This window comes from Sinohyriopsis cumingii, chromosome 1 (genome assembly GCF_028554795.1).
Source record: "Sinohyriopsis cumingii isolate HCF-2022 chromosome 1, ASM2855479v2, whole genome shotgun sequence".
Lineage (NCBI taxonomy): Eukaryota > Metazoa > Mollusca > Bivalvia > Unionida > Unionidae > Sinohyriopsis > Sinohyriopsis cumingii.
The window spans coordinates 28237289-28252810 of record NC_142961.1 but is presented as its reverse complement, the minus strand read 5'-3'; the positions used below and the strand labels follow the sequence as shown (position 1 = coordinate 28252810).

Here is a 15522-nt window from a genome sequence, read left to right as displayed (position 1 = left end):
TATGCTTTGCTCTGTATTATTACACTTTTATCATTTAACATATGCATTGCTGTTATTGCATTTTTACCATTTAATATATGCATTGCTCTGTATTATTACATTTTTATCATTTAATATATGCATTGCTGTATTATTACATTTTTATCATTTAATACATGCATTGCTCTGTATTATTACAATTTTATCATTTAATGTATGCATTGTTGTATTATTACATTTTATCATTAATATATGCATTGCTCTGTATTATAACATTTTTATCATTTAATATATGCATTGCTCTGTATCAGTTATACAAAGTTTATCATTAATATATACATTGCTCTGTATTATTACATTTTCATCATTTAATATATGCATTACTCTATATTGTTACATTTTTATCATTTAATATATGCTTTGCTCTGTATTATTACACTTTTATCATTTAACGTATGCATTGCTGTTATTGCATTTTTACCATTTAATTTATGCATTGCTGTATTATTACATTTTTATCATTTAATATATGCATTGCTGTATTATTGCATTTTTATCATTTAATACATGTACTGCTCTGTATTATTACATTTTTATCATTTAATGTATGCATTGTTGTATTATTACATTTTTATCATTAATACATGCATTGCTGTATTATTATATTTTTATCATTTAATATATGCATTGTTGTATTATTACATTTTTATCATTAATATATGCATTGCTCTGTATTATAACATTTTTATCTTTTAATATATGCATTGATCTGTATCAATTATACAAATTTTATCATTAATATATACATTGCTCTGTATTATTACATTTTCAGCATTTAATATATGCATTGCTCTGTATTATTACATTTTTACCATTTAATGTATGCTATGCTCTGTATTAATGATGAAATTGTTATCATTTATATATGCATTGCTCTGTATTATTACATTTTTATCATTTATTTATGCATTGCTCTGCATTAATTTTTTTTTCTTCTTCCATTTATATATGCATTGCTATGAATTTTTACATTTTCTGCATTTAATATATGCATTGCTGTTATTACATTTTCAGCATTTAATATATGCATTGCTCTGTATTATTACCTTGCAGTTTTTAATATATGAATTGCTATGTATTATTACATTTGCAGCATTTAATACATGCATTGCTCTGTATTATTACATTTTCAGCATTTAATATATGCATTACTATGTATTAATTATTACATGTTTATGATTTAATATGCATTGCTTTCTGTTATTACAATTTTATTAGTTAATGCAGTAGTAATAAATTTATGATGTAAAGTATTATGATATTCATTATCATTATGACCTATATTTTGTATTTCAGTGCATAGTCCAGTCACTGACCCATCATTAGTATTTCAGTACATAGTTCAGTCATTGACAAGTAAGCTGTATTAAGTCATTGACCAATAATATGTCTGTACATAATCTGCTTCCTATTGACAGTGGGGCTGACATGGTAAAAGTCTTCTATGATCCAAACCCAAGTAAATGGGATTTGTTATCAACAGATAACCATGGTTGACCTTTGAAGCAAGTGAAAACTATCTTTAGGTCAAGTCTGAATTCCCTTTTTCTTTAGCAGAAACAAGGCCAAAAATATATTTCAATACTGTAATGTAGTAGTACAAAACTAGTTTTTTTTCTTCCTTACTGGCTGGTTTTTCCACCTATCCTCGCTGCTAACCCCTATGTGATCATTGTCTGTTGTTCACTTTTAATTTTGATCATGCACACAGACAAGCAGAGAGGTGATGCAGTTGATTTATGAGAGCAGAATAAAACTTTTTTGGCACCCCCTGTTTTAGTAAACCCCTCTAAATTGTAGCAAAAAATTGTCCAATATTGGTTTTACAAACAAAGTACAATATTTGGAAACACCCCAGAAAATCCAATCACAGCACCAATCTAGCCTAATTTTGATATCTGGTATAGTCTTAGGTTAATAATGATTCATCCCAAGTATGAAGGTTGATAATGATTCATCTCAAGTATGAATGTTAATAATGATTCATTTCAAGTATGAAGGTTGATAATGATTCATCCCAAGTATGAAGGTTGATAATGATTCATCTCAAGTATGAATGTTAATAATGATTCATCTCAAGTATGAAGGTTGATAATGAGTCATCCAAAGTATGAAGGTTGATAATGATTCATCCCAAGTATGAAGGTTGATAATGATTCATCCCAAGTATGAAGGTTGATAATGATTCATCCCAAGTATGAAGGTTGATAATGATTCATCCTAAGTATGAAGGTTGATAATGATTCATCCCAAGTATGAAGGTTGATAATGATCCATCCCAACTATGAAGAATATCCATTAAGTGGTTTAGGAAATATACACAAAATGAATTATTTAAAACTAAAAATTTAATGGAAATTTTCTATGGGTGTGACCTTGACTCCAACGTCAAATGGACATGCTCACACTTCACATAATTGATTGTTTTAGTTTCATAATGATTCATTCTAAGTGTGAAGAGGTCCATAAATGTGGTTAGGAAATAGAAGCCAATGAAAAACCTTATGCAAATGTTATAACTGATGATGCCTCCACAGCTGGAAAAGTAACTGTTATGCCTCACTTTTCACTAATCTGGGCTCAGTGTTGAACAAATCTGATGGCTTGATGCTCAGGACCCTCTAATTTCAGATAAGGTCCTTCCTGTATACCAAGTGAGGTGCCCATGGGGACTGTCAAAACTAAAAATATAATTTACCTGACAAAAGTTCAATGATACTGATCAACTGCAGAAATTTTCAAGATTTATAGACTAGTAAATTATTAAAATTTATCCCCATATATGCCACTTACATTTTTGAAAATCATCTACTTATAATTCTATTGAAAGCTGTAAACTCCATGTACAAGGTGATGCATGTGTCCTGTGAGTGGGGAACAGATTACCCGAGTTATCTATAATTAGTGCTCACTTGGCTTTAACATACAAGTGATTCTACTAGAGGTAGAATAAAATACCATTTTGGGTATTTATGTGCATTGCAGAAACCAGCCAGAACCAGTCCAGCAGATACTGGAACTATTCCACGAGTCCTTACAACTGGAGCAATGATGCATGGCCCAGTAATGAGATTAAGGCTAGGTATATACAACAAGCTGTTAACTGATTACTTATTGTTGTAATCTGAAGAGTTACGGCCAAATGCAGGAGGTTTTTTGGAGGTATTATATGAAACAAACAGATCAGAAACATTCCATGATGGCTTTTGAGTCTTTGATGAAAACTCAGCCATCATTTGGTGACAGTGAGATAAACAGGAAAGCCTGCCAAATAATCATATTGACAGAAACACTTAACTATTTCTTTTTTCTTTTAATGGTCTTGTTTCATTGCTATTGTATTGTTAAAATTCAACATGTTTCATGTTAAAGTTTAATGAAAACTAACTGAGCTGTCTTTTGCTCATGCTTACATTAGTGCAATGGAACACTAAATCAAGACATTACAAGGCACCTATGGATGACATCAAAAGTGTCAAGACAAACTGTACAAAGCAAGTCTCACTTCAACTGCCAATGAATATAAATAATGCTAATTCAATGAGTAATAAGGACACTGATAGAACAATTAGAAAACATTGATTTACATGAAACATTTTGAGATCTGAATACACAAGTCAATTTAATATCATTTTGTTTTCTATCTTTTCATATTTGAAGTGCAGCAATTGCAACGTTGTGTGACAAATATTAGTTTAATATGATTAAGGCAATTTTGAGCTTATGGAAACTGGAGTCTGGGCTTGTCGAATTTGAGTCCAGCTATATGGAAACTGGAGTCTGGGCTTGTCGAATTTGAGTCCAGCTATATGGAAACTGGAGTCTGGGCTTGTAGAATTTGAGTCCAGCTATATGATTTTGTTTAAAGTCACCAGCCCTTCGCCTGTGTCAAAAACAAACTTTTTTGAACACTGGGGTTTGACAAAAAGCTCATTATTTATTTGTACCATAGTGATTGAGAATAGTTCATTGTTTGTTTATATGACAGCATAGCTGCCATAATATGGTGTCATGCTAAATGCAAGATTTTCTACTACCAAACTCACAAGGTCATGTTTCATGAAACACAATTTTCAGTCATCTTGAAAAAAATTTAAAAAAACCATGTCAGTAGGTATATGCCCATTAGATGTAGTATGTATAAATGGTAAACAGTCATGATTGGAACTGAGGTAAACCATAATTTGGGCAGTTATAATAGCAGCAATTAAAAGGCAAAGAACTCGGGAATGAAGCACTATTTTACATACATGTATTAATTGGCTGACAATAGCTAGTGTGATGTGTTTGGTACCTTGAATACTGCATTGGGTGAGCCCATTGTGTTAATTTGCAGAGGTCAACATCAGGAAGTGGAACAATTCAATATATGTAAATCAAAGAGATGCTAGATATGTGTAGGAGAACAAAAGTTATTACATATCACTGCCTTGAATGAGAATGTTTAACCCATCTGTATAAAAAGTTCCTGCCAAGTTCATAAACAATAGCAGTATTTTGAGGTTGAAATTTACTCCATATATAAAATGCAAAGCATGATTATTTCTATTGTTAGAATAGGGTTCAAGTGTGATTCATTTTTGAGGAGATTCAATTAGCTGTCAGCAAAGCCCAGCAATAATAAATTTCAGTACTCCTGGTTGAGAGAAATTTACATGCCAGCCCCCCAAAAATGGGGGGTGGGATTTAATTATTTGCACATGCTGCAAACACTATCTCTGCATATATCATTCCTGTGTTTACAATGAGAGTACCATCTGCATATAACATATTCAACATGCTGAACTGAATGATCATTCAGATTTGTTCTCTTTATTATTATTCATATTAATCTTGTTAAAATACTATGTTTTTCTGGTTGAAATACATTTACTGAAAGATCATAATAAGCACCTAGTTGTGTCTGCAAGGTTGATTTGTTTTGATAAAGCGTTACCACCCATACTGGTATTTTTCTACAAAGACAAGCATATCTCGTTATCAGACTGTGTCTGATGCGGTTTTGACAATGCTAACATCATCCAGAACAACTCCATTCTGACCAGGATTCACTCAGAGAATATAGCAGAGAAGTTAGAACACCAGTACCATCCAGTCTCTAGTGAGTGTAGTGATGAACACTAATGAAACTGGGGGCCCCGACTGGCCGAGGGGTCTGAAGTGCTCACCATTACAGATCACTGCCATCTCACCTCTGTCTGCATGGGTTCGAGAATCAGGCTCAATCAATGTGGGTACATGAGAAAGCTTGCCACTAGCTGTTCATGGGTCAGTGGTTCTTTCTGGGTTTTCCTTAGTTCTTCCTCCACCATTTATACTGGCCACCATGTATATCCTATCTTGTGCTGAAAAATGTTGTTAAACCCTATAACAACAACAACAACAACTAATGACACTTGCATTACCTTCAAATCCCATAGTGAATTATTGAGAGTAGCAAAGACTTTATCTAATTAAGTCTATAGTTTGCCATCCAATGAATTTTAATGACAGTAGCATTGTGTATGTTTTTACTGAATGCCAATGTTCTTTGTGATTATCAGAGTGTTTATACATATGCGTATGGTGATGATGTCTGACAATATTAAGTCTACCAACTACATGTGTTTTTATCTTTGTAAGTGTAATAAATGCTTTGAATAGTTATTTTCATATTTGAATTTCCAATCATTTTCTTTAGGCTTATATGAAAACTTGGCTTATTCTCAACTGGATGACGTTGCTTTTTTGGTCATGCACAGTGGCCTCTTGGGACCTCAAAACACACTTTTGAGTCTCCCCCCCCCCATAATACTGTCTGGGAAAATGACAGTATGCCACAGTGAGTGAGAAAAGAAACATTATTTATTACAACACCAATTAAGAAATTGCTTATTGTTAATTTAGATCTCAGTGATTTAGAAAATGCTCATCGTTTATTTATAACACAGTGATTGAGAAAAAGCTCATTGTTTATTTATACCACAGTGATTGAGAGAAAGCTCATTGTTTATTTATACCACAGTGATTGAGAGAAAGCTCATTGTTTATTTATACCACAGTGATTGAGAGAAAGCTCATTGTTTATTTATAACACAGTGATTGAGAAAAAGCTCATTGTTTATTTATACCATAGTGATTGAGAGAAAGCTCATTGTTTATTTATACCACAGTGATTGAGAGAAAGCTCATTGTTTATTTATACCATAGTGATTGAGAGAAAGCTCATTGTTTATTTATAACACAGTGATTGAGAAAAAGCTCATTGTTTATTTACACCAGTGATTGAGAGAAAGCACATTGTTTATTTATACCATAGTGATTGAGAGAAAGCTCATTGTTTATTTATACCATAGTGATTGAGAGAAAGCTCATTGTTTATTTATATCACAGTGATTGAGAGAAAGCTCACTGTTTATTTATACCAGGGTGTTTGAGAGAAAGTTTATTTATCCCACAGTACTGATACTACAGTGCCCTGAAACCATTCAGAATCTTCTTTTCTTAGTTTGTAATTCATTGTGTCCAAACAGTTCTCATTTAGAAGAAACCTTCTGATTCTGCAGATAAAGCAAGTAGTTATAAATTTTTATTTTATTTAATATATGTAAATAGTGTTGAATTTATTATAATGTTTATAATTATGAAGAAAATTCATACTGAAGTGATGTTTACATTTGATCTCACTATTATAAGTCTTAATGACACAGAAATGTTTCTTTCACAGTCACAATCCAGTTACTATTTGAAACTTCCAAATATATTTATAATTTTCTAATATGAAACAGTGTTTAGCTAGGCTTTGAACTTGAATAGCTAGGTTTGAACTTGGAAACTAGGAAATATATTCATAACCCGTGCCCTTTGTTTGCATATGTAATAAAATACTTTAGAAAAAAGTAAATGTTATTTATAGATTATAGTGTTTTTATTGTTGGATATTGTGAACAAGATCAAAGTACAACAGTACAAACACCATACTTTATTAATTACATTTACCAATTTCTTAATTAATAAACTGTATCAAAATTGCTTTTTTCTAGAATTAAAATTAATTGAAAAGAAATCCTAATTTGATACTGTTTATGACTACATCACACATATATACAGGGTATGTCATGATGTGTTTTCATAGATGGCTGCATCATGAAGGCTGTTCCTTGACTTTGTTTTGCCAGCATTCAATAGATGTATGAGGCCTATGAGTGGCTGAGTGGTCTAAAGCACTCACCATTCCAGATCACTGCCATCTCACCTCTGTCTGCGTGGGTTCGAGTCCAAGACTCGGCCAGCATGGGTACGTGGGAAAGCCTGCCAGTAGCTTCTCATGGGTCAGTGGTTCTTCCCTGGGTTTTCCAGGTTTCTTCTTCCACCAGTTATACTGGCCGCCATGTATAGCCTATCTTGTGCTGAAAAATGGCGTTAAACCCTAGAACAAAAACAACCAAATTATAACAGGGATTCATGTGAGGTTGGATATGGTTCATACACTAAAATATGGCTACAGTTACCTGCTTTTACCGGGGCCCCAAGTGGCTGAGTGGTCTAAAGCGCTCTCTGTTATGGATCACTGCCATCTCACCTCTGTCTGTGTGGGTTCGAGTCTCAGATTTGGCCAATGTGGGTATGTGAGAAAGCTTGCCATTAGCTTCTCGTGGGTCGGTGGTTCTTTGCTGGGTTTTCCTGGGTTCTTTCTCCACCATTAATACTGGCTGCCATGTATAGTCTATTGTGTGCTGAAAAATGGCGTTAAACCCAACAACAACAACAACAACCTACTTTTACTCTTTGCTAACATCATCTTGCAATCTTCTTGGGGTCTGGGGTGAAGCTAGAGCTGTTTAAAACCATAGAGAAGCTGGTATCATGACATTTACCAGCAACATACTAAAGAACCTAAAAATATCAATATAATTATATTTTATGAGTCATCAAAATGTGAAATATTTTCATATGGGAGCATTTGCCCTTAAGGATTCCTGGCATATTATTATTCAGATTTTAGGTTTTGCACACCATGCTAAACTTTTCATTAATAAATGTTTGCACAGGACCCATCTTCCAGCTGTAAGAATAGCCTCAGCAAAACAAGACTGGAAGTGGCATGAAGAAGACAATGGTTTGAGACTCTGATTGTCAGGATGGGTACATCATGACTCCAAAATATATTCTGTATTCTTGGCCTGGGATGTGAGAATGGATGGCAAAAGGATATGCTGATTAGCTAACCTTTTTTGTACAGTGCAGCTAAAAAGCTGATGTGTTTGATTTCTGTCAGGTTTGACATAGACTTGGGTAATTCTTGTTTTCAGCAGTTGTCATATATATATATTTAATTTGCACTGTTTGTTAGTTCTTTTAAAATTTCTAGTGCATTATATGTTAAGGGCAAATGAATTTTGGACTTGACCTTGTCCAAAATCAAGTTCATTTTCTACCTGACCTGAATCATTGATTATTTAATGTCTATAAACAACTGATACACAGCTAATTTTTTCTCTGTGATTATGGGTTAACAATTAGGAATAATATTTTTGTCTTAGTCAAGGACAGTGTGTTTACCATGTTCTTAATTTTTGTAATAGACTTTATAATTATAACTAAGATTTTAGTTTATTTTGAACCTTCCAGAACTAAAATTTTCCATTAGGTAATAGTTATTTTCTAGAAAATGTTAATTGTGACCTGAGGTCAGAAGACGACAATATAATCTTTTATAATCTTTTTTCTAAAAATTATTAATTTGTGCTATAAAATCTTGAGGCAGAATCATTATTGTGTCCATAATTCTATTTGGGCTGTAATAATATTGTTATTTATTTCTTGGAAATACCAAGTACTCATCATCTAAATTATATTTCTTGGAAAGAAGCATTAACTGGGAATTATAGTGAAATTTGAACGAGGTTATAGTCTTGGATTGTATTATTGTGATTCAACATAAGACTGTTGGCACATCACTACAACACAGGTACATCAACACTTCCAGTATTGGATTTATTTTAAAATAACACTAAAGTTTGTTCAGAACTTTAATCATTAAGACTTGTCTTTGAAATTCTAGGATTATTTGGAATTTATTTTGCAACCGCATAAGTACTTTGTATATTTTCCATTTTGTATTATAGGAAAAAAAATTAACTTGAATTTTACAACGCTTGTTGCTTCTCACTCTCTTCTACTGTTTTAAGACTACAGAGTCATAACAGCAGTAAAATTACAAAATATTACAAAATTTTACATTACAAATAGTTTAACAAAAGAAAAATCCAAAGCAATATTTGAACCTTTATTGTACATCTTTGTATCATCTTTTACCTTAAATTAGTACTTCATTTGTGGAAGACACAGTAATTATGTTGTGTGTGAGACATATGAAATGAATTTAAAATTGAAATGAGATGGACACCATTTTGAAATTGCTTAAAAAGTTACCATGGATAGCATGAAAGTATTACTGTCTGTCACGATGAAAGAATTTTAAAAATTCTCAAGGTTTTCGAAGTGTCTTTTTCTGTTATAAATAGATACAACAAAAAGGGGCTCCATTTGTACATTGATTCTTTTCAAAATTCAAACTTACAGTACATGTTTCCAAATGCAAAATGGTACACTATACATTCCAAATGCAAACTGATACACGACACATTCCCCAGGTAAATGTAAAAATTGGTACACCACAAATTCCAAACATAAATCAGTACACTACACAGTCCCTTTAGAACTATAAAATAAATATCTCAGAAATAGTTCTGCTCTTTTCTTGCCATCCTTTTTCTTTTTTGTTTCTTTTGCTTTTTTGAAGGGGTAGGGTCTTGTGTGATATTGCTCATCTGGCTTGGTCAGCTTGACAGTTGACCAATTCACAATGCATTATTTATAAGAACACAACCTAAGTAAAATATCTCCCAAACTTTTATAATGTATCAAAATGTCCTATTTTACTATATTCTAATAAAAACTGTCCCCAAAATAAAGATATAATTAATGTGCATAGTCTCATGCTTATATCAAAGTTATCCAAATCTTGATATAAACAAATTTAACATTTTCTGGATGAGAAATATACTTTCTAGTGAGGTAACAAGCTAAGCTTATCGGATGCATGGTCACATAATTACATGTAATATGCACAGGTCTCATTTACTATGGAAACTGTCTGGGACACTGTTGATATGAGCTACAGCTAATTCAGATTAGAACTCAGTTATCATAGTGGTAACTTGTTCAGCCAATCAGATACATGATTACCTCATACATGTGCTGGGACCTTGGTCATAATCAAACTTGTCCAATAATGATATAAGACTTTTTACCAACTCTGATCAAAATATGATCAGAAATAGGGTTCCTTGAGTGTTGACAAATTCAGCCAATCAGATGCAAGATTACCTCATACATGTGCTGGGACCTTGGTCATAATCAAACTTGTCCAATAATGATATAAGACTTTTTACCAACTCTGATCAAAATATGATCAGAAATAGGGTTCCTTGAGTGTTGACAAATTCAGCCAATCAGATGCAAGATTACAATAATAATAGTGTGAATCTTGCACATGATTATATTCTCTTGTGCAAAACCTCAACCAATCAGATACAAGATTACATCATTAATAGTGTGACTCCTGCACATGATGATATTCCCCCTGTGTAAAACCTCAACCAATCAATTGCAAGATTACATCATTATCAAAATCCTATAAAAAAAATAGTCTCTAGACTGGTAAAACCTCAACCAATGAGATGTAAGATCAATTCATACATATGCATATGTCTCACTCATTATAAAGCTCATTAGCCCATATATCAAGTCTGATTAAAATTGGATTATAAGTAGTTGAATGGTAAGAAACTTAGTCATCAAATGTGGTATATCCTTAGTAATATGCATAGATTTCACATATAAACCTATTTACCAAGTTTGAGAAAAATCTGATCAGAAATATAGTGACTACAGTGTCGACTAACTCCACTAATATGATCACCTTAAAATTACAATTAGATCTAATTCACTTTCATAAGAGATCTTATGATTAGATCTATTTACCAAGATGGTCTCTAGAGTAATAATAAAATCAGCCACTTAAACATTGGTTCTTTATTACTGAAATTTCTAAATGTTCTAAATCTGTGAAAAATAGACATTTTCGGGTAACCCTGACCTATGGGTTATTTTTTGGCTATTTATATACTATCAAATCAACACATTCATTTAAAAAATTTGTTGGGCGTAAGATTAAAGCTTCTCCATAAATTATCACAAGTATGTACATGTAGACATATTGGAAAATACCCAACTGTTTAAATGGGCCAAAAATGGCCTTTTTTTACTATGTCATCCTTCTGTCACTCTACTATTGCACAATCCAAAGTCATCTGCTTTATACACTGGTATTCACCCTGGAAGAAGTCACAGGTCAGTGAACTGCTTCATGACATCATATTTAAAGAACCAGCTTCGTGCAGTCCCAATCTGAAAAATATAAATCAATTAAATTTACGTGTCATATTCACTAAGACTTTATAGGAATTGCAAAAGGATCCATAAACACTGATAAAATTTAAAGAAATTTGAGAACCCCAAATAATTTGTATTGTCACTGCATTTGAAAAACACTGGGATATATAACTACAAGCCATAAATCTCTATGTACACATATCCTTATGTAATGTCCAAAATCTCTAACAATACAGTTACAGCCAGACATATGAAACTTGGGTCAATAATGACTCTATAGCTGTAAACTGTGCCAACACTCGAGGATTTTTTTGATCGTGCCCCTAAGGGTGTGGGGCTAGGGTGATTTTACATAAATTTCAAATAACTCCAGTTGTATGCCTTACATTTCTTAGGATCAATATATGTGATAAATGATCTAAGTATCAGCATACACCAGATTCAGCCCCCCTGGGTGATGCCCCAGGGTCTTTCTTTACCCCAAAGAACTTAGCCCACTTCTACAACATATAAATATTTATACCTACACCCTATATATACTTACTGGGCATAAAAAGACTATTTATAGTTAGAACTGACATTGGCCCTTGGGTTCATCATTACCATTTGAGACTTAGACCCTGCATCATCATTTGGATACTACCTACCTGCCAATCATTTGGCATAATCTGCATGCTATTTTTGACTGAATTTTGTCCCATGCTTTCCTGTATATGAATTATGCTTATTTAGCAATTTGCTAACATTTCATTAATCCCACACATCATATAAATTTGAGAATATTCTAGAAAAGAAGACTTTCATCAGCACAAGAGTACACTAGTCTATCGTAGACCTACATGTACTTACATAACTCATTATGTTTTACTTATAGCACTTGTCATATATCCAAGAAAAAAAAGTGATTTCTACTTTTGAAACTTTGCCCTCAGATTAATTTTTCTGATTCATATTTGGTGGAAAACTAGTCCTTAGCCAGTGAACTAAAAGTCATGTCAAATGGATTTTGTGTAAGAGATAGCTTGTAAATCATAGATCTAAATGTAGCTGCACTTTCCAAACATGATTAAATTATATTTATAGCATCTGTATGCATATTTATAAGAAAACTGACTGGTTTTCTACTTTTGAAACAATGCCCTCAGATTCTTTGTTCTAATTCAATTTCAGAAGAGAACTAGTCTATAGCTATTGGCACTAAAAAGTCACATACATATAACAAGGATTTCGGTAAATGTGAGGGAGAGTAACAAATTTTTCTCAGTTTGAACAAATGGATCAGAAAAAGATAACCAGAATCCTCCAATACATAATACAGTCCTCCAGTCCAGGAGAGCACCATGTCCCATTACATAATACAGTCCTCAAGTCAAGGAGAGCACCATGTTCCATTACAGAATACAGTCCTCAAGTCAAGGACAGCACCATGTCCCATTACATAATACAGTCCTCCAGTCAAGGAGAGCACCATGTCCCATTACATATTACAGTCCTCCAGTCAAGGAGAGCACCATGTCCCATTACATAATACACAGTCCTCCAGTCAAGAAGAGCACAATGTCCTATGCAGGTTCTGCCAAGTGGATTTTATGATCACCCATGGAGGTAAATTTGATATGAAAAAACACTTGAATCCAAAGAAACACACTGAACTAGCTCATCTTGCTAATTTATACCAAGGTACCTACATCGTGACTGACATGCCCTGCTACTAAGGTACCACACCCTACATAAGCTGCCAACCAACATTACCCAGCGAAGAATGGGATGGCCAAGAAACACCTGGTGACTCAACCTTGAAGCGGACATCACTAAGATGGGTCACACCTGGAATCAGCTTGAGGGGATGGCACAGGACAGAAACCTCCAGCAATCTTTTGTGGGCAGCCTATACCTCAGCAGGGGTGACAGGCAAAACTGACTGACCTGCCTTTCTATGTCAAAATGCAGACACCAGTAAGATAAATACAAAGGTATTATTTACTAGGTACTTAATATAACTTGGATATCACTTAGCAACAGCTGACCATGATGGTCCTTTATTTAAATAGATGTTCCTAGATTTCAAAATTGTAGAACAACATGCATGTGCATGAACAACAAAATTGTACTATTTTTCACACTTTATTAAAAGATGCTTCACATGAAAATTGGGCCATACAATGTTTATGCAGATGGGAGTAGTGATTATGACAACCAAAAGTTTTATCCCATATTTGTCAGATACTTGGATAATGAAAATGCAAAATCATGGGTTTTCTTCTTTTATTACCAGAAATAATAGTAGATTACACTTGAGAAAACATTTTTCATTTGCTTGATAATGCTTTAAAACAACATAACCTAAGTGGGAAGAACAGTGTGGTATTTTCTGCTGTAATTCATATAGGTGGTGTATCATACATTTTGAAAAGATCTCCATCGGTGTTGGTTACAATTTAACCCCATCATCTGATGCACCATTGTTAGTAAACTAAAGCAGCCAGCTGGATCTGGTTCTTTAAAGGATAAATGTAGTACAAAGGAAGTTACTAAGAATCATACAGTGTCTTCACATTCTTCTCACAGTGAGTTGATGCGCAATGACACCAGTTAAAATACCCAGCAAATGGAAGATACTTCCTCTTCTAGGTCAGGCTACAAAAAGAATGTTAGTTTTTTTTAGCCATTTTAATGCTGACTTTGAGGGATTGCTCAGAACTGTCAACAAATAAACTGAACTTAATGCTGACTTTGAGGGATTGTTCAGAACTGTCAACAAATAAACTGACCTTAATGCTGACTTTGCGGGATTGTTCAGAACTGTCAACAAATAAAATGAGCTTAATGCTGGCTTTGCAGGACTGTTCAGAATTGTCAACAAATAAACTGAGTTTAATGCTGACTGTGAGGGACTGTTCAGAATTGTCAACAAATAAACTCAGTTTAATACTGACTTTGAGGGATTGTTCAGAACTGTAAACAAATAAACTGACCTTAATGCTGACTTTGAGGGATTGTTCAGAACTGTCAGCAAATAAACTGAGCTTAATGCTGACTTTGCGGGACTGTTCAGAACTGTCAACAAATAAACTGAGTTTAATACTGACTTTGAGGGATTGTTCAGAACTGTCAACAAATAAACTGAGCTTAATGCTGACTTTGCGGGACTGTTCAGAATTGTCAACAAATAAACCGAGTTTAATGCTGACTGTGAGGGACTGTTCAGAATTGTCAACAAATAAACTGAGTTTGGATCTTGTATTGGTAACCCAGATCTTAGTGCTATACTGGTGTGAAAAGCATTCATTGTAACAGTGGTTGCAAATTGTTTTGAAATCCAGCATGACAGTATGTTGCTTCTAAAGTTAAAGAGCTACATTTGAAAACTCAGAGCATCAAATGCTTAGAAAAGAAACAAGACCAGAGGTATAAATAACTTGTTTCTGTAAACATGTTTAACATTTGTTTAAACTGTACTGATTCACTTAGATTATGTCCATTTTTTTCAAGAACTGGAATTAGCTACCAATTCAGGTTAACAAAAAATAAAAATGTTCAATTTTCTTAAATTTTCATTGAATTTATAGCATACTATATGTAGATTATTATTTTTCTGCTCAGATTACTGTCTTTGTCCCCTTGGATTACACTTGTATCCACTTGGATTACTCTTTTGTCCATATGGATTACACTTCTTGTCCACTTGGATTACTCTTTCTTTTACTTGGTTTTCAGTATCCACCCACTTGGATTACATTTTTGCCTCTCAAGGGGTTAACAGGTAAGAAATTATTGAGATATCCTATTATAGCCATTTATACACTTACTAGGCATGAAAAAACAAATTTTACATATGCAACTGACATTTAACATAGTGTTTATCCCTACCACTAGGGCCTTAGGCATTTCATCTGCATACATAATTACCTCCTTTGAAACATGTCATCTGCATAAGTATTTACCTCCTCAGAAACATGTCATCTGCATACATATTTATCTCCTATGAAACATGTCATCTGCATACACTCCTTAGAAACATGCCTGCATGTTTACCATCACAGG

General features: G+C 33.4%; 1 protein-coding gene across 1 annotated transcript in view; it reads right to left on the bottom strand.

The window, feature by feature from the left end:
• Positions 1-9294: 9294 nt before the first annotated feature.
• The window catches only part of LOC149806595 (alpha-N-acetylglucosaminidase-like), a 110916-nt gene continuing 104688 nt past the window's right edge, over positions 9295-15522 (bottom strand). Inside the window, exon 24 of the mRNA XM_089955324.1 lies at positions 9295-11493. Within this exon, the coding sequence (XP_089811450.1) occupies positions 11431-11493 (63 nt within the window). The 3' untranslated portion in view covers positions 9295-11430. The remainder of the gene's footprint in view (positions 11494-15522) is intronic.